The sequence below is a fragment of the Stomoxys calcitrans genome, chromosome 3, assembly GCF_963082655.1.
Source record: "Stomoxys calcitrans chromosome 3, idStoCalc2.1, whole genome shotgun sequence".
NCBI lineage: Eukaryota > Metazoa > Arthropoda > Insecta > Diptera > Muscidae > Stomoxys > Stomoxys calcitrans.
Genome location: NC_081554.1, coordinates 188,298,482 through 188,322,304, shown reverse-complemented (window position 1 = coordinate 188,322,304; position 23,823 = coordinate 188,298,482). Strand labels below are relative to the sequence as shown.

General features: G+C 34.8%; 1 protein-coding gene across 9 annotated transcripts in view; it reads left to right on the top strand.

Annotated features, from left to right (window-relative positions):
• The window catches only part of LOC106081378 (sodium/potassium/calcium exchanger Nckx30C), a 351,807-nt gene that overhangs the window by 313,191 nt on the left and 14,793 nt on the right, over nucleotides 1–23,823 (top strand). For all 9 annotated transcript variants that reach the window (XM_059365276.1, XM_059365280.1, XM_059365283.1 and 6 more), the window contains 2 exons: nucleotides 2,997–3,254; nucleotides 3,331–3,467. In XM_059365276.1, coding sequence (XP_059221259.1) covers nucleotides 2,997–3,254; nucleotides 3,331–3,467 — 395 coding nt within the window. The remainder of the gene's footprint in view (nucleotides 1–2,996; nucleotides 3,255–3,330; nucleotides 3,468–23,823) is intronic.

Genomic DNA, 23,823 nt, shown 5'->3' with positions numbered 1-23,823 from the left:
TGTATAACAATGCCAATTTTTGCTTTATGTTGGCAATATTGAAGGTTTTAAATATGATGGAAGGAAATGGAATTATGTGAAACATACTTCTATAATATTTGCTCTGGATTTACATTATATTTCAGCGCTAGAATCGGGAAATGTTTGTTATCTGTGTGATTTTTTTTAATACTATAAGTTAAGGAACGAAATGGAAAGACGTAAAACATGGACAAAAATCCGTAAAAAGTACGAACTCTTATTTAAATTGCCAAACCATTGACATAATTTTCAGTTTTTATAAGCAATTAAAAGTTTTTCCGCCTATTGGTGACCCAGCAAAAAAGTTAGACAATTTTTTTAACTTCGTGAACTTCAGGTATTTTATCACCAAAATATAACTACATTTGAGTGGAATTATAGGTGTATATTATTCTTATTTCTATTTAAAAATTCGCTTTATGTTATCAATGAAGAAGTTTTTACAAATGATGGAACAAAATGGAATTATGTGAAACATACTTAAGTAATATTTGCGGTGGATTTATGTTATATTATAATAAAAGAATGGGGAAATTTTTGGCCAGCACTTTGTTTTTCTAATTTGTACGAGTGAGCAACGAAATGGATTTAAGTGAAACATATATTTCTTATGTGTTTATTGAATTTAATTTGTATTTAAACGATAAAACACGTTGCTTACTAATTTTGAATGTTCTATTTGGCCAGGAACCAAATGGAATTGTGTGAAATATGTCTTTTTTTAAATTTTAAGACTTAAATAACACTGTCCTCAACATTTAATGTACCATAAAGCAAAAATACGAAATTTTTGCCAATATGTATGAATTTTCAAGTTCCCGCATGTGGGGGAACGGAATGGAATGATGGGAAACAGATGTTTATTACAGAAGTTTTACCAAATAATATGAATCTGTCCTTAACAATGACATTGACAAAGAAGAAATTTTTATTTTATGTTTAAAGATTACATTTAGAAAGGAACAATATGGAATTATATGAAACATTAAAATTTTTTTACGTTATTTTTCATTGCCAGTCGTTATCTTTCCCCATAGAAAATTAAAGTGTAATTTTTCTTATAACTTTAAGTTATCCTTTTGAGCATTTTGAGACATAAAAAATTATTCAATTTTTAAAAATAAAAAAAAATGATAATTAAATAAAACTACCTATGTTAAGATTTTATAACCAGCAATATTCCTATTACCAATAAAACAAATCAAAATATAACATTTGGTATAATTTTTAAAAATCCCAATTTTTGGGATTTTCATAAAATTTTTGGGAAATTAATACTTATGTTTTTTCCATATAATTTCAAATGAGGACACCAAGAAATATAATAAATTAAAAAGTTGAAGCAAAAAACAAAAATTTTCCTGTTACTTTAAGATGGGGAACGAAATGGAATTTGATGAAACATGCACTTTACATCTTTGTGCTTTACGAAAATATATTTTAAATGCCAACAATTTTTATTTTCCCAATTTCCCCAACTTTTTGTTACTCATTAGCAAATATTTTAGGACGTTTATGCCAAATAATTCATACACTGTTATATTGGATTTGCCTAAAAATAGTGTTTGAGAAAACCTATAGTTGTTAAATGATGAATATAAATCACAAAATAATGCTCACGGCTTGGCGCACAAACCCCGTGATGCTAGTCATAGTCATGTCACGAATAAGAAATTTACATATCACCCATTCCTGCAAATTAATTCGTGCTAAGAAAAACCAATGATATAGTTAAGGGTAGAACCCAAAACGATACAGAAAATCAAAAAATATATACAAAAAAAGAAAGCCAGAAAAGGTGACCTTCTTGTTTATGGCCACGTGATCAATTTTCGGCTATAAAGAAACTCATCAATATTCCTAATGTTCAGTGGGGCGCAAGAAAAAAAAAACAACCTCGGCAAATAGTTTTTAAAAATTCACCGCTACCCATCAAAAACATATACTGAGCCAGCACAAGCTAAAATACAAAAAAAAAATATTTAGGCAGGGAGTGAGAGAATGGATGAATGGGTGGTTAGTGGCAGGCCTAGTAGATGTTTCCTATCGCTTGGCAGCCCAAATGGAATGCACTGCTTACATGGCCTAAATGTAAGAGCACAGCGTAGCTACGACGTCATGAAAAGGGATAACCTGTATATAAAAACAACTCAAATTAAGACAACAAAACCGGAAAAATAAGGGAAATCGAAAACGTAAGCCATTAAATTGCAGTTTAAAAATAAACTCGGAACACAAGTGGCACAGATTAAGGCATAATTTGATTGTGTAGTACAAAAAACTAAATGCCTCTTTAAAATACAAAAAATATGTTTCACTTATTTCTTAAACTAAGCATGGTGTTGAATTTAATGCATGTTTTTAGTAATTTCTACATTTTTTGGCCTTAAAGTAGGCATTCTTTTTTTTTTAATTTGTAGCTATAGCCTAAAAGTAGACTCTAATTTTTGTTTTCACCATATTAAGCATACATCACCAAAATTCGCTCAATTTCATATTGTTTTTACTATTATTAGTTTTTTTTTAATTTTTCAAATCAACATTTAAAGCACATCTTTTTCTCAAATATACATTTTTTTCCATAGCTCTCTCTCTCTCTCACCTTACATTAAAACATTTTACTCAAAAAAAAGTTAGATATATATATAAAATTATATATAATCTATATATATACATATATAAAGAACTACTTAAAATTATGTATAAAAGAAAATAATCAAAAACTAAACTCATTTAAACCAAAAAAACGCTCTAAATTGAAATCATTGAAAAAAACTAACTGAACTTGTTTCCCTTTTGTAAAGTATTTACAACCTTTATTTTTGAATATATAAAAGAAACAAAAATAATCCTTTATTCGTACATTTTTTTTTAAATCCCAACCCCTTAAGGGTTTGCTCCTAAAAGTATGCTAATCTGTATCTTTTCCCCTCAATTCTTTATTTGCGTCTAACACCACGCTCACATTTTTATAGCAAACGCAAGAAATCGAAGATGAACCAGAGCCATTGAATATGTCATGGCCCGATACTGCCCGTAAGCGTTTAACTTACATTTTGGTAGCCCCGCTTTTGATACCCATGTGGCTAACGTTGCCCGATACGCGTACGCCCAAAGGTAAAAAGCTATTTCCGATAACATTCATTGGCTCCATAATGTGGATTGCCGCCTTCTCGTATCTCATGGTATGGTGGGCCAATGTGGCAGGTGATACCGCCCGTATACCACCTGAGGTAGGTCTAAACTAAGTGTTATAGTTTTGTTAATATTTTAAATATGTTTTATAATTCCTTTATTTAAAAATTTTAGGTTATGGGCTTAACCTTCTTGGCGGCAGGTACCTCTATACCCGATCTGATAACTTCAGTAATTGTGGCACGTAAAGGTTTTGGTGATATGGCTGTTTCCAGTTCTGTGGGTAGTAATATATTCGATGTTACTGTCGGGTAAGTGAAAAGAAAACCAATTTTAGACCATATAAATTTAAAAATTAAACTGATACTGAAGTAAAATGGTTTAAAGTTCGGCCGGGCCGAACTTTGGATATCCACCATCTTGGATATCCACCAACTGTAGTCATACTTTGGATATCCACCAACTGTAGTCATACTTTGGATATCCACCAACTGTAGTCATAATACGGTGAAAAATTCCACAGCAGCTATTTCGAAATATAGTCCGATCTCTACCATATTCAGAAAGGCTAACGGAGGCCACCGTAGCGCAGAGGTTAGCATGTCCGCCTATGACGCTGTACACCTGGATTCGAATCCTGGCGAGACCATCAGAAAAAATGTTCAGCGGTAGTTTTCTCCTCCTAATGCTGGCAACATTTGTGAGGTACTATGCCATGTAAAACTTCTCTCCAAAGTGGTGTCGCACTGCGGCACGCCGTTCGGACTCGACTATAAAATGGAGGCCCCTTATCATTGAGCTTGAAGTTGAATCGGACTGCACTCATTGATGTGTGAGAAGTTTGCCCCTGTTCCTTAGTGGAATGTTCATGGGCACAATTTGCATTTTTTATCTTTTTATCTTATTAATGTACCAAATTCTTTGTTTAAAAAATCCCCTCTTATTGCCCTAAGGACAGCTGTTTCCAAATATAGACCGATCTGAAGCACATTGAATACAAATATCGAAGACCCTAACACAGCCAACTGTGTCACTGTAAACGTGCTTTTATTGTCCCAAGAAATTAAATCGGGAGATAGGTATATATGGCAGCTTTATCCAAATAGAACCCGACCTTGACCATTATCGGTACGAATGTCGAAGGGTCTAACAGAACTCGTTGTGCTAAATTTCAGTGAAATCGGTTAATAAATACACTTTTATGAGCTTTAAATCGAGAGATCGGTATATATGACAGGTGCAACCAAATATGAACCAATCTGGACCATATTGAAAACACGGATGTTGAGGAGCCTAACACTCGCTTTACCAAATTTCAGCGAAATCGAACAATAAATACGCCTGTTATGGGCCCAACATCTGAAATTGAGAGATCGCTCTGTATGGCAGTTATATATAGGCCGCTATTAACCATACTCGATACGAATATCGAGGGGCCCAACGCAACTCACTGTGCCTAATTTCAGCAAAATCGGTTAACAAATTCAACTTTTATGAGCCTAAAACCTAAACGTCGGGAGAACAGTATATATGGCAGCTATATCCAAATCTGGACTTATATGGATCGTATTGAACACCGATATTGAAGAGCCTAACATAACTCGCTTTACCAAATTTCTGTGAAATCGGACAATAAATGCGCCTATTATGGACCCGAGTCTATAAATCGAGAGATCGGTCTATATGACAGCTATATCCAAATCTATTCCGAACTGGGCGAAATTAAAAAAAAAGTTGTCGAGGGGCGTAGTATAACTTACTGACCCAAATTTCAGCGAAATCGAATAACATATGTGGCTTTTATGGGGTCAAGACCTTAAATCGAGAGATCGGTCTATATGGCAGCTATATCCAAATCTGGACCGATCTAAGCCAAATTGAAGGAGGGCCTAACACAACTCACTGGTCCAAATTTCAGCGAAATCAGACAATAAATCCGCCATTAATGGACCCAAGACACTAAATCGGGAGATCGATCTATATGGCAGCTATATCCACATCTGGACTGATCTGAGCCAAATTTTCCATGGGCAAAATTTTCAACATTTTAGAATTCCTGGATGTCGTAAGTAGCGGAGAACTCATCTTCCGGATGTCGATTCGACATACGAACCGAATCGAGCAAAGTTAGTACCGACACTAAAAACGACAAGGTTTGAAAGGGGTGCAACGTGCCTGACCCTATCAAATGCCTTTGAGATATTCAGACCCACGATCTTTCTCTCACCGAACTTGTGAAAAAAGCGACTCCAACGTTCAGACAGGAATGCCATCAGGTCACCCCGGAGGGATATTGTGGGTCGCTAAGAAGGCCATTGGACTCTAAGTATCTCACAAGATGGCAATTGACCATGCTTCTTGGAAAGCGGGGAACATAGCGCTATTGGTCGGTTATTCGCAGGGTTGGTTGCTTCACCCTTCTTGGAGATAGGAGATAAAACACCCGCACCGTAAGCAAGGATTGCGTAAAGTTCGAATAAGTGTCGAAGAACACTTGCATAAAACAAGTGACGATATGCCCTCCGGGCCCGCCGATTTATTTACGTCGAGATCTGCAAGAACCCTTTTGACTCCACGTGTTCGAAAATATATCTAAGGTAGGGAACTAGATACGTCTTCAATAACGGGTAGTGGTTGATCGCTTTCCGGCATGGAAGAATTTCCCTCAAACATGTCAGCCAGCAGGTTAGCCTTATCAACCGGGTCAGTTCGTGAATATCTGGTCGTCTTTAATGAGAGCCGGAATAGCCGATGAGTTGCCCTTCACTCCTTTCATAAACAACCAAGAACTTTTTGAGTTCCGCTTGGAGAAGCAAGAACTTTGACTTTGAAGACGCTGTTCGTGCAGAAACTTTTCGCTTCTAAATACTCTGGCACAGGTAGTTCTTGTCTGTTTTCGCAGCAATTCATTACTAGCATTATCAAACGATCTAACGCCATTCCTGCACGCCTGGTTAAACAGCTTTTGTCCTTTGAATTAACCGAATTTATTTATTATTTCTTATTATGATTACCAACGTTTTTGCCAATATTGGTTAAAATCAGTTCCTTATCGGATTTAGCTCCAATATCCAATATTCATTTTTATGTTCATAGTATTGGACTAACTTTCACTTTATATACCCAATATCTATATTCTATTTATTATATTTCCAAGCCGTTAACTTTGGAATTCCTTTTGTATCTTGGTTCCTATGGATAAACTTTAAAATTAAAAGGTTTTTTTTTTTTTTGGCAGATACGACCATAGCCAAAATGGCAAATATCTTCAGGTGCTAAAGGCAGAAATAATCGCATACTTACTATTTTCAATTTTTTGCACACGGCACGTGCACCAATGACATGGGCTATGAACATTAAAATGTCGTTAACCAGCAACGAAAGGAAATTTTTGGCAAAAAATTTAAGTTTCCCCGGAAATCATGCAAGCATTACACCTGACTGACGGTACAAAAGGAAGCTAGGCAACTAGGCCAAAGAAAGAAATGCCATGGCTAGCTACTGCCGTTTAGATGACTGACAGGCAATTTATTCTCAATCTATTCGATGAGGCGTAAGAAAAAGTTTAAAAACTCCCATTGAAGCAATTGTTCACAACTTGCTTAAGTTATTGGGGGTTTTTCTTTAAATTTTTGTCACTCAGCTTAGTTTATTGTTAGCCTTGGATGTGTTGGTAGCTTTTATTTGTGTGAGTGGGTTTTTGTTTTGTTTTGTTGGATGAGCATTCGTCCTTGTTACCCTTTGTGCTTACTGTTTTCTGCTGGCAGCTGGCGATATTTAGCATATGGCGTAAGACAGTATTGCCATTTGGCTACAAATTTTTTTCTATCTAAATTTAATAATTGGCAAATTCTAGACGGACGTACGTCATTTTCAAATTTTGTTGGAATACATTTTTTTTTGATTCTTCGAACATATTCCAGCTCGAGATCATTTATTGTGTTGCCCAAAAAGTAATTGCGGATATTTTAAAAGAAAGTAAATGCATTTTTAATAAAACTTAGAATGAACTTTAATAAAATATACTTTTTTTACACTTTTTTTCTAAAGCAAGCTAAAAGTAACAGCTGATAACTGACAGAAGAAAGAATGCAATTACAGAGTCACAAGCTGTGAAAAAATTTGTCAACGCCGACTATATGAAAAATCCGCAATTACTTTTTGGGCAACCCAATAGTTTCAATGCTTTCTATTCAAAGAACATCATAGCAAATAACTTATAAAAGTTTAGCAAAAGTGTGCTGTTGTCAAAACTTTTTAACTGGCATGGTGGATCGCGATTTCTGATACGCCATGTATCTTCATCAACACCTTTGTCAAATTGATTAAGGTACTCCCAATGATTAATTTGTATACCTAACGACTATTGAGTATGGTGTAGAGCAGGTTTTTGTTCTGAAACAGGCCTCAATAAGTCCCGCAGCTCTCTCAAGCGCAGTAAGAAAGCAGAAAGACTTATTATCCACTATTCGGACACAAACTAATCATCAATGCTTAGAACAAGAAAACACACCAACAATGCTAAATTCTGTCTGTTGAGCAGTTGAACATTCATTGAATGACACTGGAAGTGCTAAAAATCGGTTCTATTTTTTTAATTTTTTTTTTAATTTTAATTTGATATACTACTCAGACCACGCCATCACTAGCCAACGCTATAAATCGGTCGTCTGATGACGTGGGTAGTAGACTTGAAATGGATGCAAAGCAAAATTCGCTTTATATACCAAAATTCGGCGTTTTATAGAAATGTTTAAGATTTTTTTTTTTTAAAAAATTAAAATTCTTGTGAAATATTTACAGTTTTTTTTACAGGATGCAAAGAAAACTTCGCTTTATATACCAAAATTCAGCGTTTTTTTAGATTTAAGATTTTTTTTGAAAATTAAAATTCCTATGAAATTTTTACAGTTTTTTTTTTTAATCAAATATTGCCAAAGTTTTTAGCAAAAATAAAATTTTGACGAAATTATTAATACAAATAATAGTTTTAGGAAAATAACAAGTTTTTCAAATTTTTTATATATTAAAAGTTCTTAAAAAATTTTCCCACTTTTCATAAAACTTTACCAAATGTTCATGTAAATTAAATTTTCACCAAATTTTTATGAAAATAAAATCTTTACCAAATATTTTATAAAAATAAAATATTCACCAATTTTTTGCGAATATACAATTTTGACTAAATTTTATTTTAAAATAAAATTATTTAAAATTTTTAAAACCCAAAATTTAGCAAATATTTTTATAACTTCCACCATATAAAGTTTATATATTCTTGATCGTCATGACATTTTGTGTCGATCTTGCTATGTCCGTCCGTCTGTCTGTCGCAAGCACGCTAACTTTCGAAGGAGTAAAGATAGCCGCTTGAAATTTTGCACAAATACTCCTTATAAGTGTAGGTCCGTTAGGATTGTAAATGGGCTATATCGGTCCATGTTTTGATATAGCTGGCATATAAACCGATTATGGATCTTGACTCCTTGAGCCACTAGAAGGCACAATTCTTATCCGATTTGGCCGAAATTTCGCATGAGGTGTTTTATCATGACTTCCCACAACTGTGCTGAATATGGTTGAAATCGGTTAATAACCCGATATAGCTGTCATATAAACCTATCTGGCGTCTTGACTTCTTGAGCATCTAGAGGACGCAATTATTATCCGATTTGACTGAAAATTTGCACGACGTGTTACGTAAGGATTTCCAACAATTGTGCCGAATATGGTTCAAATCGATCAATAACTTGATATATTGGGTTGCCCAAAAAGTAATTGCGGTTTTTTTAAAAGAAAGTAAATGCATTTTTAATAAAACTTAGAATGAAATTTAATCAAATATACTTTTTTTCTAAAGCAAGCTAAAAGTAACAGCTGATAACTGACAGAAGAAAGAATGCAATTACAGAGTCATAAGCTGTGAAAAAATTTGTCAACGCCGACTATATGAAAAATCCGCAATTACTTTTTGGGCAACCCAATAGCTGCCATTTAATCCGATCTGGGATCTTGACTTCTTGAGCCTCCAGAGGGCGTAATTATGGTTTCGATTTTTCAACATACGTGTCAAATATGGTCCAAACCGTTCTATATCCTGATACAGCTTCCATATAAAATAAAATATCTTACTTTTTAATCCCCTAAAGGTCGTTATTCTTACTCTAGTCCGAATCGAACCATAATTTGATATAGCTCCAATATTATAGCAATTCTTTTCTTTTAACCTTTGTTTGCTTAGAAAGATATATCGGGAAAAGAACTCGGCATATGCGATCTATGGTGGAGGGTATATACGATTCGGCCCGTCCATTTTACTTGTTGAATATAAAAGTTTAACTTAATTTTTTATACAATAAAATGTTTACCAAATTTTTTATAAAAGTTAAATTTTTACTAATTTAAAAAAAAAAAATAATTATTTACCAAATTTCTTAAAATAATGTGATTTTAAACAACTTTTTATGAAAATTAAATTTTTACAAAATTTTTAATGAATATATAACTTTTAATCAATTTTTTTATGCAAAAAAGGATTTTTAAAAATTTTTTATAAAATTAAAATTTTTACCAATTTTTTTTTTAAATAAATAATATAAATAAATAAATTTAAATAAATTAATAATAAATTTGTAAAAAATTTTTTCTGAAAGAGAAATTTCTTTAAATTTTTTTACGAAAATGAAATTTGTACAAATTTTTTTCTGAAACTAAAATTTCTTCAAAATTTTTTATGAAAATAAAACTTCTTCAAAATTTTTTGAAACAAAATGTTAAGTAAATTGTTTATGAAAAAGATTTGGTACAAAAAAATTTTCCTATTTTTTTATGAAAATTGAAAAGCTTAACAAATTTTGTACGAACAAAAAAAATTCAATGAAATTAGCTTGTAATTGTTTTCCTTTCCTCCATACACTAATTAAAAAATTAAACGCATGAAAAATTTGAAAGTTGAAGGGAATTTTGCTTCTATTACAAGTCTACAACCCACGTTATCAGTCGAACGACTCACTTAACGAAAGCACTGTCGACTGCTTACGTGGTTGGTAGGCTTGAAATGGGTGCGAAAAAAATGATCTTCAACTTTCAAATTTGGCGTTTTTATACCCTCCACCATTGTAAGGGGGTATACAAATATCGCCATTGCGTTTGTAACTCATCGAAATATTGAGCTTAGACCCACCAAGTATATATTGGGTTGCCCAAAAAGTAATTGCGGATTTTTCATATAGTCGGCGTTGACAAATTTTTTCACAGCTTGTGACTGTAATTGCATTCTTTCTTCTGTCAGTTATCAACTGTTACTTTTAACTTGCTTTAGATAAAAAGTGTGAAAAAAGTATATTTGATTAAAGTTCATTCTAAGTTTTATTAAAAATGCATTTACTTTCTTTTAAAAAATCCGCAATTACTTTTTGGGCAACCAATATATATATATTCTTGATCGTCTTGACTTTCTAAGTCAATTTAGCCATATCGGTCCTTCTGTCTGTCAGTCGATGCACGCTAACTTTCGAAGGAGTAAATCTAGGAACTTGAAATTTTTAAATATACTTTATATTAGTGCAGGCCGGTTGGGATTGTAAATGGTCCATATTTTGGCATAGTTGCCATATAAAACGATCTCGGATCTTGACTTCTTGAGCCTCTAAAGGTATGGTCTAAATTGTTCCATAACCTGATATAGCTCCCATATAAACCGATCTGCCAATTTGATTTCTTGAGCCTCTGAAGGTAGAAATTCTTATGCGATTTGGCTGAAATTTTCCATTATGCCATTTACTATGGTATGACCTTAATCGGTTCATAATCTGATATAGCTTGAATAGCATAGCAATTCTCATCCATTATCCTTTGTTAGCCTATAAAGAGATGCGGAGCAAAAAACTTGACAAATGCGATCCAAAATTCGGCCCCGGCCGACCTCATGCTTTTACATACTTTGTACCTATTTTTAGTCTACTACCCACGCCATCAGTCTAATTTCAACGTCATCGGTCGAATTCACACTGCATCGGCCTACTTCCCACGTTATCAGAAGTCAAATTTTTATTTTCATAGAAAATTTCGTCATCATTTTTGTTTTCATAGAAATTTTTTTCAAAATTTGTATTTTCATAAAAATTTTCATCAAAAATTCTATTTTTCTAGAAAATTTCGTCAACATTTTATGTTCGTAAAAATCACGTCAAAATTTTATGTTCTTAAAAAATTCGTCAATATTAGATTTTCTTAAAAAATTTTAATTTCCAACAAAAAAAAAATTCAGGATCTTTTTTTTCGTATCTTGGCAACCCTACCCACTAAGCATTTCTCTCATTCTTTGGTGTTGTCATGTTTTGTGAAACAAAATATAAATAAATCACTTGAAATATGTAGGGAGCGTTCGTTCAAGAGTGTTTGTGTACTTGTTGTGGTATTTGTATACGGGTCTGTTTGTATATGAGGTTTCTTGTTTTTGTCATGTTTAATGTTAAAATCATTTAAATTACAAAACAATAAAAGGCCTTTGTCAGTTTTAATGTGTTGGTGTGAATGTGAAACATGTCACACAGACATAGCATTTTTTATTTATCTTCTGCTTTTCAACCAAGCGAAAAAGCGAAATTTTTTAATTTATATAGTCTAGTTGTTATCCCTAGATTGACACCTACCAGAGTATGTAGGGAATGTCCAATCATGCTGCTTGTCCGTCGCTTTTGCTCCTTTCATGTTAATATATGGCTCTCTTCCTTGGATACGTTAAAGATTGGAGATATTTGAAATGACTTTTTTGGGTAAAGGTTAGAATGGAAGATGTTGTTACCAAACCTTAGATATCTACATAGATCCGGATAGTTGCATGGGCATCGTCTTCTAAACTCTTCCAACGCTTATTGTCCCCAACTCCTTCTCGCCATCACACACCCTTGCAGAAGTCCGCCTCGCCCTATCTACAGCGCGACATCAAAAACCTGGAGTTGCAATGACCGGTCTAGACTTCCATCAGCAGTCCGATGTCATGCTTCTTCAACCATAGGATACGTGAGGTCCTGTTTCACGAAATACTTGCCCAACGTGCATTTCTCCACCTGCATGGGCAGCTATAACCAAAAATAGTCTGATCTGAATCACACTTCACAGAAATGGATAGGGGTCTACCAGAACTCACTGTGCCAAATTTGATCGAATTCGGATGTAAAAATACCAAAATATTGCCTCAAGACTTTAAGTCTGGAAATCGGTCTATATAGCGGCTATATAAACCTTAAATCTGATTTTATGAGATCAGAAGTTCAGGTTTACATACAAAGAATACGAATTTATCAAAAATTATTCGGAAAATACAGATATCTGCAAAATTTTAAATACCCAGCTTTTGCGTATAAATAGGTAAAAACCCGGGTATTTCCCCCATTTACCGGATAAATAACCAAAAGGCCCATCTCTAGAAATGACCTCTCCCTGTGACTTGCACCAAGTCGCATTCAACTTTACTGAGAGCGTACACCCTGACTCCTCAAGTTTCCACAAAATCCTATCGAGCACAAGCGGTGATATAACCTCGCCCAGGGCAGCTGCTCCGCATTCCTCTTTACCGAGGTGATCTCAATATTAGCCGTGATCTCCCCATGCCAAAGAAAATTCATTATCCAATCCACACTCGCATTCCTTAACGCCGTCTCTATGGTGGATGAATGACTAAAAAGGCCTGCAGCGCTGCATAGTCCTCTCCAGGTGATGCATGGCACTATGAAGCACTGTATCGAAACAACTACCCATGGTATTAGCATGCTGGCACCCCGGAATCCTTAACGCCCCCTTAATGTCCAGAAACTCCCCCAAAGCTAATTTCTTGAACTGAAGATTCTTCAGCAGGTGATGCACGACATTCTTAAGCGCAGTATCGTACGAACTGACCATTGTAAATATTTGCAAGCTGTCACCCCGGATTACTTAATAGCACCTCTATGGCGGATATATGTTCCTAATTAAAGACCTCCCCTGTGTCCAGATACTCGGGAAGATTATCTCTTAAATGAAAGTCCAGAATCCTCTTCAAAGATTTAACGAAATAGAGGGAGAGTCGTTGGCTGTTCTCCATTACAGCTTCCCCGCCTTCAGAATAAAATCTAAATTTATACTGTTACAAGTTAAGAGTACATAGGAGAACCTACTACAAGCCTGAAACAACGTGACATTCAACGCCCTCATACAAGATCTTCAGATAGATGCAATCTGTGCGGCTTGACTGTTGTACAATATTCCAACCTTATTAATCTCTACACAGAAAAAAATAAAAATTGGTTTCAATCACAAAATTAATTGATCCAAATTATTTTTTATTGAACAGTATCGGATCGCTTATTTTTGTTCAATTTTGCAAAAAATTAAACTTTGACACAGACTCCGGCATAGGTAGGTCCATGATTGTGTAGGGAAGGGCGGTTCTTCTCCTCCCGCTCGGGTTTCTCCACTCCTCCTGTATTTTTCTTTTAATTCGTGTATAACCTCTAGTACGAGGTCTCACATTTTCCTTTTCCTTCCCTTTCTCTCTCTAGGGTACCACAAACGCCAAACTGGTCTCCGAGTGAACCCACTTTTGGTGGGCGACCCACACAACTAAACCTAACCTAACCTTGCACCAGATTTTTTATTTGACACCCCAATACGTGTGCAAAATTTCATTAAAATCGGACCAGGTTTAGATATAGCTCCCATATGTATCTTTCATCCGATATGGCCTTTAAGGCCATTGATTCGACCTTTATATTTCACGTCCTAGAAAATGTGCTAAATTTCATCAGAGTCGGTCCAGATTTAGATGTAACTCCCAAATATACCTTTCATCCGCTATAGCCCTTTATAGACTGTAGGAGCTACAATTTAGGTCCTTTCGTAAGAAAAACTCTTCAACTTCTATTCAATATTTCAATTTCGACTACATTTCAACATAGGTTCTATGTATTAAGTAGTATGTAGACTCGGTAGTGTGGGGTATAATGTAGTCGGCTCCGCCAGGCTGTTGCCATTCCTTACTGATTTTGCTTATAACTCTATAAAAATCATGAATTCATGCTTTAATTACACTTTACTCATCTTTTATGTACTTCTAAATCTCTAACCTAAAAGTATGCTTCTATTTTAGTGGTTACAACCACAAAGTATGCTTCAATAAGTAGAGCGCATTGTTTTGTACACCCATTTACATATCCCATTTCAATTGATTCACCTTCATATTTGTAATTCTAATGAAATTCGTAAACTCTTTAGACACGCATGCCTTCCTTCGTTGCTTTTCTTATGCCAATACCAATGCCAATGGCTGACATAATCAGAGGCAATAATGCAAAACTATTCAAACCACTTTGACATTAACATTTCTTACATTGAATAAAAGAGATAACTACCCGACAAGAAAGGGGAGGAGAAAAGGTATAGGAAAGGTAATAGTAGAGATAACATCTTTTGTATGCATATTTTAATTAAATATGGAATTCCAAAGTGTATCCCCAATAACTGACTGACTGAGTACAAGAAAATGTTCCTTTATTCCGTGGAAACAAACCTTTGACATTTTCTGCAGGTTGGGGATAAACTTTCACCTCTATGCGTACAGAATCCTGAAAAGGTATGCTCGTGGTTTAATCTCAATGGCAATAACTGAAGAGCCAGCACTTCCAACACACTCACACAAATGTAAATACGGTTTGTTATGTACTATGTGTGAGTGTATGCTAAAGTTCGAGTTTAGTTTTTTTTGTTTGTATTCATGACTGTTTGGATTAGCATCTGTGTGTGTTATGAGAATAATTCTGCTCCTTAGTTTTACTCCTCTTGTGGCCACATTTCTAGTTACTGTTGGATAACAAAGTTCCATAGAGTTAAAGTTTACCATTTGGGAACTGGGATAGCTAGAGTAGAATATGGAAAGCTTTGTTAAGGGAAAGAAGAGATTTGCAGCAGTAGTAGAACAGCTGTGTTTTTTCTCTTACCTTCATTGAAAAAGTTTCATTGTCATTTCACATCTTGGCTGAGATACTTTTTTGCAAGCCAATCTCCTTGTGGTGACTTTTTATTTTTATTTTTTTCTTATGCTGGTTCTTCTTATTTAAGTGGACTTTATACACTAGCTGTATCATGAATGCTCTTTGTTTTGGGAAAACCTGATGTTGGCGTAGTGGAAATGCATGAATTTTTAAACTGTGCCCAAGTAATGCAATAATATTAAGATTTAACCGGGAAAACAAAAAAAATTTTCAAAAAACCCATGACTATTCAGTCTGAAGAAATGTAAAATTGCCCATGAACATTTCATTTGGGAACAGGGGCAATATCAATGAGTACTATCCAATTTAAGTTTTAAGCTCAATGATAAGGGACCTCCTTGCTATAGCAAAAGTTTGTGAAAGTATGCATCAATTTTGTTTTTTTTTAACCGATATAAAGCACTGAAAGTATGCAATAAAAATTGGAAATCTTCTCTATTACCAGCATAGAAGACTAGCTCTCAAAAATTTGTGACGAAAATCGTATTAAATTTAATAATTATGGTTTTTATTCCCTGACTAAACTTTGGGTGTCATTCCGTTTGCATATGAATGGTACTCAACTTCGTTCATGGCCACCGCGGGAACGTTTGCATTTGTCAATACCTTGGACACTATTTTGGATGACTCGGCCACACATTTCAACCGAAACAGTTGCTATTTCCTGTTCAATGTTGGCTCTGAGCTCTTCCAACGTCGGCGGATGGTTGGCATAGACCAATGACTTGGCGGTACCCCAAAAAAAATAGTCCAGAGGCGTCAAATCGCACGAACGAGGCGCCCATTCCACTTGGCCATTTCTTGAGATAACACCTTCATCAAACATACTCTTATATAAATCGATTTTAACGCGTGCTGTGAGGCTTGTGGCACCGTTCAGACCACCTGGCCGTTTTGTCTTGAATGTTGGCTCCTAATCTTCTTCATTCTAATGTCTCGCATTCTAATTCAGACGTAAATTTTATCAGTGTTCTTCCGTGCTTTTTTCTGGGCGGCACAATGGACCTAAGTTCCCTGAGTGAAGCTGATAGTGAATGCGGTTGTTATACGCGTGCCACTATATATCCTAAGTTTTAAAACCATAACAACAGCAAACACAATTAATAAAATATTTATTTTGAAATTCATATTTTTGTATGGCGAATTCAAAAATGAATTGACATATTAAATTCTCTCATCTGGGTTGATGCGGCCACCTTATAAATACGCTTATCCCTCCATCAATATTGGTCTGAGACCTGACAAGGAAATATATTCTTGATCGCCTTGACATTCTAAGTCGATCCAGTCTTGTCCGTCCGTCTGTCGAAAGCAAGTATGTGCCAAGTATGGTCTAAATCGTTTCACAATATTATGTAGCTCCCATATAAACCGATCACCTGATTTTATTTCTTGATCCCCTAAAAGGCGCAATTCTTATTCGAACTGGTTGAAATTTTGCCTAAAGACTTCTACTATGGTCTTTAACATCCAAACCAAATATGGTACGAATCGGACCATAACGTGATATATCTCCAAAGGCATAGCAATTCTTATCCATCATCCTTAGTTTGCCTATAAATAGATACCAGACAAAGAGATATTTGACAAAGGCGATCCATGGTGAAGGGGTATATAAGATTCGTCCCTGCCGAACTTGGCACACTTCAATTTGTTTTTCTCTTATCTTTATTGGAAAGTTTTATTGTCATATCATCTCCTGCTTAATTTTTTTTTTGTCGTATATTAAAAACTTTTTGTGGTGACTTTCATTTTTCTGGTATTTTCGAAAAAAAAAAACTTCAAACAAAAACTTTGCAATGAAAACAATTTTTTTGGAAATGTAGCTGATGTTGACATGAATGAAATGCATAAAAATGGTCTCTAACCTATGCCAAAGACATGCAGTTATCTAACGAATTAGTTTATTACGGAAAAGTTTTTAATCAACTTTAACTTTTTAGATTTAAAACGAAAAAATTAAAGTGCCTTAATATATACATATATGTACTACTTCCTTAGGAAAAGGATAATTTTAGTAAACTTTTCATAGAAAAAAGGCAGTTTTATAAACATCTCCTAAGGAAAATAGTTGTTTCAGTACCCTTTCCTACAGGAAAGGGTATTTTTGGTACCATTTCGTTGGTGAAAGGGTAGTATCAGTACCATTTCCTTGCTGAAAGGATGGTATTAGTACCCTTTCCATAGGGAAAGAGTAGTTTTAATACACCCTTCCGTTAGGAGAAGGGCAGCTCAAGTACTCTTTCCTTAGGGAAGGGGAGGTTTTTGTCCCCTTTCCTAAGAGAAAGGGTAGTTTTAGTTCACTTTCCCTAGGGAAATGTTAGATTAAGCACACTTTCCCTAGGGAAACGTTACTTTCAGTACCCTTTCCTTAGGGAAAGGGTAGTTTAAGTACCCTTCTCTTAGGGAAAGGGTAGTTTTAATACACTTTCCTTAGGAAAGATATGGTAGTTTTAGTACTATATCTTTAGGGAAAGGGTAGTTTTAGTACCCTTTTCTTAGGGAAAGCGTAGTTTAGGTACCCTTTTCTTAGGGAAAGGGTAGTTTTAGTACCTTTTCCTTAGGGAAAGGAAGGTTTTAGTACTCTTTCCTTAGGAAAATGTAGTTTTAGCAACCTTTTCTTACGGAAAGGGTAGTTTTAATAATTTCTTTAGGGAACGGATAGTTTTGGTACCTTTTTCTTAGTGAGTGGGTAGTTTTAGTACCCTTTTCTTGGGGAAAGGGTAGTTTTATTACCCTTTCCTTAAGGATAGGGTAGTTTTAGTACCTTTTCCTTAGGGAAATTGTAGTCTGAAGCCCATAAAAGCCGCAATTATACCCGACTTCGCTGAATTTGAAACAGTGAGTAGTTTTAAGCCTCCCGACATCCGACCCAAATATTATTCAGATAGGACTATATATAGATATAGCTGCAATATAGACCGATCTGCCGATAAAGGGTCCGAATAAATGCTTTATTTATTACCCGATTTCGCTGAAATTTGAAACAAAGAGTCGTTGTAAGCCTCCCGTAATCCTGTAAAAATATGGTTCAGATCTGACTTTATTTAGATATAGCTGTCATATAGACCGATATGCCGAATAAGGGTCTGAAGTCCATGAAAGCTTTTATAATTTCCCGATTGCGCTGAAATTTGAAACAGGGAATTATTTTGAGCCTCCCGACATCCAACCTAAATATGGTTCAGATTACATATAGCTGCCGTATAGACCGATCTGCCGATAGAAGGTCCGAAGCCTATAAACGCTTTATATATTACCCGATTTCGCTGAAACTTGTAACAGTGAGTTGTTGTAAGCCTCCCAACGTCCTATCCAAACATGGTTCAAATCGAACTATATAGATATAGCTGTCAAATAGACCGATCTTTTAGGGTATTAAACCCATAAAAAGCGGATTTATTGCCTGATTTCGCTAAAACTGTTACTTGTTTATGAGTTCTCGGGACCTGAATAATACATGCTCGAGACCAACCCCTATTTAGATATAACTATGGATATAGCAGTGGAGTTGTAATAAAATAGAATGATTATTATATCCTTGGTGGTGGGTATACAAAGTTCGGCACGGCCGAACTTAATACGTTTTTACTTGTTTTGTTTTAATTTTGCATTAAATCAATTGTCTTAGCTATCCCATTGCATTCTCAATGTGATAATAGAAAACATCAAATAGTCAAAATAAAAAAATTGTCTTTAAAAGCAAGAATACGAAAGATAAATAAAAGATAGCGGTTGACAAATGCTTCTCGTTAACCGTGTAGTTGTTTGTAGTTCAAGTTGACATTTACTTTGACTATCACATACCAATTTGTCCCCATTTGCATTTGGTGTTGTTGCCATATATTTCAGTGTGTCAGTCTGCCACTCTGTCAGTCACTCAACAAATCCACTCTAAGCGCTCTTGGCAGCAATGAATGAATGAATTGAATGAGTGTTTTTGAAACCTATGTTTTTGTGCCCAAACAAGTGACAAAATAGTTACAACAGTGTTGCCATATGTTAGATATTTTACAAATTATTTTTATAACATCCTCCAATATATATGGGGTGATAAAATGTAATTTTATTCGAATGATTTTGATCTACATGATATGTTTCGACGATTTAACTATGTCCGACTTTCTATCGAAAGCAAACTGTCGGATGAGTTTAACTATGCAGGTTAACATTGACTTTAAACAGGCCATATGAAACCATGAGCGAGGTGGTCCCCATATAAACTGACAATCTTGTAATACTACAGATTTCATTTCTTAACCTGATATATCTCTCATTTGATCCACCTTACAATTTGATTTCCTAAGCCCCTGAAGGAAACAATCCATGCCAAGCCTACCAAACTATGACATTTGGTTTATACCCCATTATCTGCCAATCATAATTCTTAAATATTTTTTAACAATTTCAATTTGCATTTAGCATTAGAAACAAATGCTGAAAGGGGTTGCCTGATTGGCTGTTTATAGCAGAGACACCCTAAGATTGTTGTTTTTTTTTTAGGGGGTAATATCAAATAAGTCTTGCATGCCATTTCCAGACTTAAATTTAAACAACAACGAAAAAGATAGACAATGCATTTGTTTATGATGGTGAACAGCGAGTGAGCTCTGTGCACTGTGCACTAAATAAGTGAATGAGTGTTCTTGGATTTCTATAAGAGTGTGTGTGTGTTTTTGTTGTTGTATTGGCATTCTCTTTTTATTTCTGTGTGCATTCGTTGTTGTTCTTTAATCTGGCATCGACCTTCACCTCAATTGTTCTATGGCTAAGCATGCGAATAACAAACAAACAACAATTAAAGGGATAATTTTTCTGTTTTCGTTTCCATATGGCTGGCCTCCTTTTTTCCTACGCTTTGCCCTTTTGTTTCTGCCGGCCCCGCCTACTACTACTGCTCTTTGGGTAATGTATGCGATTTTCCTCTTAACAACCAAGGTCATTGATAAAATCAACACGATTTAAAAGCTATAAAATTGTTCGGTTCTTTTTCGTTTGGTTTTTGTTGTTGTCCAGCAATTAATAATGAAAGAGAATTTATTGTCAATTACAAATGTTGCAGCAACATGTTGACAAGGTACATGTTGAGAGGAATAAGAAAAAATACATTGTTATAACTATAAAAATATGGAATTGTTAAAAAAAGGGTCAAAACGAAAGATTGGAATTAAAAAAGATTCATGGTGAGGCAACCTAAAATAGGAGTGAGGCTGGCTGCTGAGAGATTTGGGCTAGCTGCAGTCAGATTTGGGGAATTAAGCTTCTGAAAAAGCTCATCAGGCCCGAGACCTTTTGTAATCACCACCAGAGGTCGATCTGTAAAATCGAAATACCTTCATTAGTAATAAAGGTATTTCGTTTTTTACAAATGTTGCAGCAACATGTTGACAAGGTACATGTTAAGAGGAATAAGAAAAAACACATTGTTATAACTATAAAAATATGGAATTGTTAAAAAGTGTCAAAACGAAAGGTTGGAATTAAAAAAGATTGCATGATGAGGCAACCTAAAATAGGAGTGAGGCTATCTGCAGAGAGATTTGGGGATTTAAGCTTCTGAAAAAGCTCATCAAGCCCGAGACCTTTTCTAATCACCACCAGAGGTCAAGCTGTAAAAACGAAATACCTTGATTAGTAATCAAGGTATTTCGTTTTTTAACTTTCCCTACATTTGGCTTCCTGAGCCCCTAGAAACCTTAACTCTTGTCCAATTTGAATGAAATTGGATATGAAAAGTACGTTTATGCCCTCCAACACCTACAACGAATTTCGCCTAAATAAAACATATTTACACATAATGCACATATAAACCAAACTCCCGATTCAGAGAGCACAATTCTTATTCAAATATATTAAAAAAATGTATGTGATGCCCACACATTATACTTGCTATCCTATAACAAATACATTGACATGCATACCAATACTATGTGTAATTATAACCTTTAATTCAAGCATTTAACCATAGAACCACAAATTGATATCGATGAAAATAGGGTGTTCGGTAATTAGTTCCGTGATTTGTTTGACAATTTCCTTATGTGTCAACCAAGATAACACAACAACAACATCAAGAAGAACAGCAACGGCAACTAAACCAAGAAATGAAGGAATTTTACACTCGACGAACTATATATGTATGTAGAAGGTAACCACTACACCATTAGGCATACATACACTAGGGTGGGTCAGCGTAAAATCGTAACCTACGACTAAAGTGTAAAAAAAATTAAATTTGCCCGTGAATATTCCATTAAGGAACAGGAGCAAACTTATCACATATAAAAGAGTGCTGTCCTATTCAAGTTTTAAGCTTATAGCCGTTCGAACTCGGCTATAAAAAGAAATAGCCGAGTTCGAACGGCGTGCCGCATTGCGACACATCTTTGGGGAGAAGTTTTTACCATAGCATTTTTATACCCTACACCACTACTGTGGCACAGGGTATTATAACGTAAGGCCAGGTTACTTATACGACGGGTTAAAAAATATGCTTTCCGTAAGATCAGGGTACTAATACTACCCCTTACATAAGGCCAGGGTACTAATACTTCCTTTTCCATAAGTACCAATGTTTACCTATCCATAAGACAATGGATACTACAATTACCCTTTCCCAAAAGAAAGGGTACGACAATTGCCCTTTCCCAAAGAGAGGGTACGACAACTACCCTTTCCCATAAGAAAGGGTACGACAACTACAGTTCTAAATTGAAGGGACTTAACCTTCCCTTTCTTATAAGAAAGGGACTAACACTTCCCTTTTTTAAAAGAAAGGGTTCTAACAATTCTCCGTTTTAAAAGAAAGAAAGACTGTTCTTTATTAAAAGAAAAGGTACTCTTCCCTTCCTTAAAAGAAAGCGTTCTAACACTAACCTTTCTTAAAGAAAAGATACTAAAAATACCCTTTCTAAAAGTATAGATACTACTCTTACATGAAAAAAAGGGTGCTAAAACTGCCCTCACCTAAAAGAAATGGTACTAAAACTACCCTTTCCAAAACGAAGGGGTACTTTCTAGATGAAAGCGTACTTAAACAAGCCTTCTTTTAAGGAAGGGTACTTAAACTACTCTTCTTTTAAGGAATGGTACTTAAACTAAACTTTTTAAAAGATAGAGTACTTAAACTACACTCTTAAAAATAAAGGGTACTAAAACTATTCTTTCCTAAAAAGGCTACCAAAACTACCCTTTCCTAAAAAATAAGATACTTAGACTACACTTTTCTAAAAGGCAGGGTACTAAAACTATCCTTTCTTAAAAGAAAGGGTACTAAGGCTAAAAGAAAGTAAGGATATTTTAACTACCCTTTTAAAAGAAATGGCACTTAAACCATATTTTTCAAAAGAAGGGGTACTTAAACCACCATTTCCTAAAGAAGAAGTACTAAAACTACCCTTCCCTAAAAGAAAGGGTATTTAAACCACCCTTTCCTAAAAGAAAGGGTATTTAAACCACCCTTAGCTAAAAGAAAAGGTACTAAAACTACCTTTTCCTAAAAGAAAGGGTACTAAAACTACCCTTTCCTAAAAGAACGGGTCGAAGACTACCCTTTCCTAAAAGGAAGTGTGCTAAAACTACCCTTTCCCAGAAGAAAGTGTGCTAAAACTACCCTTTTTAAAAGAAAGGGTACTAAAACTTCACTCTTTAAAAGAAAAGGTACTAAAACTATCCTTTCCTAAAAAAGGCTACCGCTTTTTCTTAAAGATAGGATACATAAACTACACTTTTCTAAAAGACAGGATACTTAAACTACACTTTTCTAAAAGACAGAGTACTACATCTACCCTTTCTTGAAAGAAAGGGTACTACATCTACCCTTTCTTAAAAGAAAGGGTACTAAAACTACCCATTCCTAAAAGAGGATACTTAAACTACCATTTCTAAAGCTACACTTTTCTAAAAGAAAGGGCGCTAAAACTACACTTTTCTAGGAGACCCTTTCCTAAATGAAGGGGTACTAAAACTATCATTTTCTAAAAGAAGCGGTACTAAAACTACCCTTTCTCAAAAGAAAGTATACTGTAACTACTCTTTCCTAAAAGAAAGGGTACTAAAACTTTCCCTTCCTAAATGAGAGGAAACTAAACTAAACTTTCCTATAAGAAAGAGTACTAAAACTATCCTTTCCTTAAATAAAGGGTACTTAAACTACCTTTTCCTAAAAGAAAGGTTACTAAAACTACCCTTTCCTAAAATAATGGGTACTAAGACTAGAAAGGGTACTTAAACTACTCTTCCTTAAAAGAAAGGGTACTAAAACTACCATTTCCTATAAAAAAAGGGTATTAAAACTACCATTTTCTAAAAGAAGCGGTACTACAACTAATTTTTCTCAAAAAAAAGTATACTCTAACTACTCTTTCCTAAAAGAACGGGTACTAAAACTGTCCCTTCCTAAATGAGAGGAAACTAAACTAAACTTTCCTATAAGAAAAGGGCACTAAAACTACCCTTTCCTAAAAGAAAGGGTTTTAAAACTGTTCTTTCCCAAAAGAAAGGGTACTAAAATTATCCTTTCCTTGAATAAAGGGTACTTAAACTACCCTTTCCTATAAAAAAGAGTACTTAAACTACCCTTTCCTAAAATGAAGGGTACTAAAACTACCCTTCTTTTAAGGAAGGATGCTAAAACTAT